Raw genomic sequence first — 5,143 nt, 5'->3', positions numbered from 1 at the left:
AAGTACTTCTAATTTCTTGTGGTTATAACCCAGGTTCCTGATGTACAAGACAAAGAAGATATTCTCCCCTTACTGTGTGGCATCTTGTTTAGGTTTGCGTTTTATTTTTCTCATACACCTTTTTTTTAATTTTAGACCTTTTGAGCCACTTGCGAAATTTCAGCTCTTCACATAGTTGCTTGGCCACCACTCCTCATATGTCAGAAGTCAGTCCTGCAGGAAAAAAATGTGAAGATCTACAAAGCCTGGAGAACAGGGATTTGAAAGATCTAGCACGACAGGTTGAAGAACTGTGCAATAATACTTTTAAAATTCCTGCCATACAAGGAAAGTTTGAGAAAAAATATTTAGGAAGTGTCTTCAGTTTGAAGTCACACACGTGCTGAGGACGCTCTGAATGTCCTGTAACAGAGCTGTGACCTGGCCCAGTGTCAGGTCATGCATCTCTCTGGCTGTTTCACACATAAATATCCTTGTCCTACCTAATGTGTGAAGACATTTCTTCACCTCTGTAGACAGGGAGCACACAACAGTCCTTATGGCTCTTCTGGCTCATACAAAGCTCAGACATCTTCAGACTTGCTGTGGCTGATAGACTTTCTGCTATCAACACCAACTTCTGTTTTCCTTTGCTGATGCAGAAATGGAATCCAATACCAATTTTCTTCTCCCAGTTTTATTGGAAGAACTGTGATTCTTCATAAAAAGCAGGAATCCTCTATTTTCTTTATTCCTAAATAAGAGCTAATACACCCAAGTACTGTGTTGCCCTCATTTTTGCCCCTGAAAGACCCTTCCCCAGCTCTGCTTGTCGGCTCTTTTCCAGGGTCTCTTGTCCCTGCAGCCTGCCAGGCTCCCTTACACATTGCAGCACAGCCGTTACCTCCACAGCCTACATCTTCCAAAGGCTTCCAGTCCTATCCATACCCCAGTCCCTTCCATCCACCACAGAGGTGCCAGAGATCAGACTAGATATCAGACAGCTTTATTCTAAAATTTCATGTAAGGACAAGATACTTAGCTTGGGTGCCAAGGCCATTTACTGAAAAAGTAAAACTGTTTATTGTTTGACTGAGATCTGTGAATAATGTAAAAAAATGTGTTTGCTCTTAGAGCAAAAAAGTGTTTGGGTAAAGAATTACTCATAACTGCAGTAAGAAAGTCCCACCTGGAGTAGCTACAAATTTTTCCTTCCAGAAATGCTTATTTTGTTGTATTATAGAGAACACAAATATGAGTTAGAATCTCATTGCTCTCCTTGCAAACCAACCTGTGAGATGCAAGGCATGGCAAATTTCATTCACAGTGGTTTTTATTCTTTAAAACCATACAACTACAGCATTTGCCAAGGATCATATGTTTATTTATTTAAACACTTCAGCATCTATGTCTTGCTTTAGATATTTGACATGTATTATTTGTAAGGAGTGAAAAATCAACGAACTACCATTTTTGAGATTCCGATGTCCAGAGAGAACTTCAATAACTTTATCCACATTTATATTCTACATCTGACTACTACTTTCCTTCTGTCCAGAAAGAAAGACAACAAAGTCTTGTGTGTCATGCCCAGAAAGCTAACAGATTCATGCAAAAACAGTTTTTGGCAGATAACAGGCAAAGGAAGAAGCTTCTCAGCTCAGAATTCTCTACGGAAATGGTCGTGGTCCATAGCCCTTATTACACTACTTGCAGTGCCTGTATCTGTTACCCCCCAAGATGCCACCTCAGATGTCCAAAATTACTTTACAAACTTTGGTCCCGCAAGGAAAAACTTCAGAGGATGGTGCAGTGCTGTCTTGGTGTGACACACAGCTCAGCACCAAGCGTGACTTGGAGGCAAAGACTGTCACATTTAGTTTGATACTGATTTGTAGGGCTGGTACTCTCTTTGTGCCCTGATAGTCTGGGACTGTGGCTCTGTAATTAGCCACTGCTTTGTAAGAGATGAGGAGAAAACACAAGATTAGTAAAGCAGTATTTACTAAAGCTTTTGAAGCTGTTTCCCACAGCATTGTCCTGGGGAAACTGGCTGCTTATGGCTTGGGTGGGCGTATTCTCTTTGCTGGATGAAAAATTGGCTGAGTGGCCAGGCCAAGGAGCTGTGGTGAATGGAGTGAAATCCAGTTAGCAGCCAGTCACTGGTGGTGCTCCCCAGGGCTCAGTACTGGGGCCCGTTCTCTTTAATATCTTTATCAATGGTCCAAGGGGATTGAGGGCACCATCAGTAAGTTTGCAGATGACACCAAGTTCGGTGGGTGTGTCAATCTGCTAGCGGGTAGGGAGTCTCTACAGAGGATCTGGACAGGCTGGATCAATGGGCCGAGGCCAATGGAGTGAGGTTCAACAAGGCCAAGTGCCAGGTCCTGCACTTGGGTCACAACAGCCCCAGGCAACGCTATAGCCTTGCGAAGAGTGGCTGGAAAGCTGCCTGGCAGAAAGGGACCTGGGGGTGTTGGGTGACAGCTGAACAAGAGCCAGCAGTGTGCCCAGGTGGCCAAGAAGGCCAACAGCACCCTGGCTTGTGTCAGAAATAGGGTGGCCAGCAGGATTAGGGAAGAGATTATGCCTCAGCACTGGTGAGGCCACACCTCAAATACTGTGTTCAGTTTTGGGCCCCTCACTACAATAAAGACATTGAGGTGCTGGAACATGTCCAAAGAAGTGTAAAAAACCCATGATGAAAGGTCTAGAGAACAAGTCTTCTGAAGAGTGGCTGAGGGAAATGGGGTTGTTTAGCCTGGAGAAAAGGTGGCTCAGGGGAGACCTTTTTGGCCTGTGCAACTACCCCACAGGAGGTTGTAGTGAGGTGGGCGCTGGGCTCTTCTACCAAGAAACAAGTGGTAGGACAAGAGGAAATGGCCTCAAGTTGCAGTAGGGGAGGTTTAGGTTGAGTATTAGGAAAAAGTTCTTCACTGAGAGGGTTGTGAAAGACTGGAACAGTAGCTATAGTAGCTATTATTGCCTATAGCATTACTCTTTCTCTGGGCAGACATCAATAAAAGACAATAATGCTAGAAGCTACAGGGACGTGTAAAAGATTAAAGCACCTTAGTTGCTGTTAATTGAATAAGAATGATGGAACTCAAATTAGAAAAAATGTGTCTTACATTCCAATGTAATCACAGAAAAGAAGTATGACTTGCCAACAGGTATAACAGACAGTGCTACACCTCAACAAACCACAATTGTTTGTATGGCCTAGGTTGCAAGGCTGATTGCCTTTTTTAAATGACAGTTATTGTCTCTTCCATTTCAGGAGACTAAGAATTAGAACCAGTTGCACATTCCTGGGTGCCACACTTAAAAACTTGATGTTCAAGAGAACATTTCTAGTTCTTAGCTGCTCTTTTCTTTCATGGCACCCGCTGGTGGGTGCACTTGTCCAGTGCGTGTGCCTGTGCTGAGCGTTGTGCTGGTACCTTACCAGACCTTGCCAGCAGGACCCAGTGAGGCCTGAAGGCCTGGGCAGGGGCTCAAGGGATTTTGTAAACATCGATAATTTTTCACTTCTCCTCATCAATTCCTTAAAAAAGGTCCACTGTGGAAAAAGATAGTGTGATTCATGGAACCACACTTTTGATGCTTACAGGCAAGCAATGGACACTAAGAAGAGATGTTTTCCCTGAATATACACTAGCTGGAACATGACTCAGTGTCTTACAGTGCTCCACGACAGGTTATTCTGCTGGAAAGCAAAAGTACTTCGGTTACAAAGGTATAATTTGTTTGTACAATTTTGTTCTGCAGAAGAGGTAATGGATGTGGGATATCATCACATGGGAATTTCTCACAGAATTTAAATGACCAAAAACTTTGGTTTTCTCTTTTTGGTAAACTGTATGCCAGGAATTATGCATTAGAATAGTTTAACACTGATACTACATTGACTCAAAGCATGTCTACCAGTTTGAATTATATATTTCTTACTTTGGACAAGAATTTAGTTATATTTTTAGAAGTACACTGTGACTTCTACTTCCTAGCTGAGGGTTTGAATCTTGCAAATGTCTGGTCGTCTTTTGTTATATTAATAGATTTATTTGTTAGAATTGTGACTAGACCTAATACTTTTTATTATTTTGCAATCAGTCTAATATTTAGCACTTACCTACTAATGAATGTTTCATACAGTACTTTATAGTTTCAAAGTGTTACATGTTAACTCACTATTAATAAACAGAATTACAAAAAAAAAAATCTGTAAAACAGCATGGTTTATAAAACAAGCACAGATTAACAGACATCAAACTGAATGCATAGTACCATGATTAGTGTTTTAATATAACTGAGCACATTGGGAGAACTTTAGATGATGAAAAATTCTCAAGATAGGAAGTGTCAAGGCACAACTCTCAATGTCAAGGCAACTCTATTTACTCTTAGCTGCTGTAGGTTCCATGTCTATGTCCAGGTCTGACAAAGCACAGTAGAAGAGCATCTGAACATATTTTGTTGTTGTAGCTGTAATACATAGCAAAAATGTGTGAGACAAAGTTATAATGTATCTTAGATCCTAAAACACCTTAATCAATTGGATTAAGCATGTTACAAACAACTAAGGGCAAAAGGAGCTTACTAATTATATGGAAGATCTTATTTAATCAGACTTTCATCATTTTTGTGAATTCTCATATTGATAGCTGAGTTCAAACCAAATAAAAATATTAAAGTTTTACCTTCCCAGACTGCCTGAGTTTGACAAGCAGAAACTACTTTTCAGGCCAATAATTCATTACTTCATAATTTACAAAAATGCATGGACTCCTCTGAAGCAATGGTGTGCTGGTATTTCTTCCTTCTAGTGTATCAAACTGCACACATTTACTCTTCACAATTCTACATGGCTTTTATTGAGCCAACATATTGAAAAGGCTCAATACCACAAGTATATCCACATATTGGACTGCTTTGTACCACTATGCATGGTTTACTTTTCAGGACCATGTGACGAAGAAAGTGATCTCAGACGTCATATAAAACAACACAGGCAAACTCTGTAATGAAAAACGATTCTAGGAAAAGTTACTCTTTCTTCTGACCAAACATTTAAGATTTTGCCACAATGACTAAGACAGGATGGTGTTGCTTACCAGAGAGCCACTGTAGAAATTTAGGTCGTTTTTCAACTGGCAGATAGACT

At 40.8% G+C, this 5,143-nt stretch overlaps 1 protein-coding gene across 1 annotated transcript in view; it reads right to left on the bottom strand.

Moving 5' to 3' along the window:
- Positions 1–4,372: 4,372 nt before the first annotated feature.
- The window catches only part of LOC103773544 (Y+L amino acid transporter 2-like), a 14,419-nt gene continuing 13,648 nt past the window's right edge, over positions 4,373–5,143 (bottom strand). The window contains exons 8-9 of the mRNA XM_008940915.1: positions 5,094–5,143; positions 4,373–4,464 (exon numbers count right to left, since the gene is read on the bottom strand). The exon at positions 5,094–5,143 is cut by the window's right edge and continues 149 nt beyond it. Coding sequence (XP_008939163.1) covers positions 4,373–4,464; positions 5,094–5,143 — 142 coding nt within the window. The remainder of the gene's footprint in view (positions 4,465–5,093) is intronic.

Source organism: Merops nubicus, unplaced genomic scaffold, assembly GCF_000691845.1.
Source record: "Merops nubicus isolate BGI_N331 unplaced genomic scaffold, ASM69184v1 scaffold15615, whole genome shotgun sequence".
NCBI classification, from domain to species: domain Eukaryota; kingdom Metazoa; phylum Chordata; class Aves; order Coraciiformes; family Meropidae; genus Merops; species Merops nubicus.
This window is presented reverse-complemented; position numbering and strand designations above follow the sequence as displayed.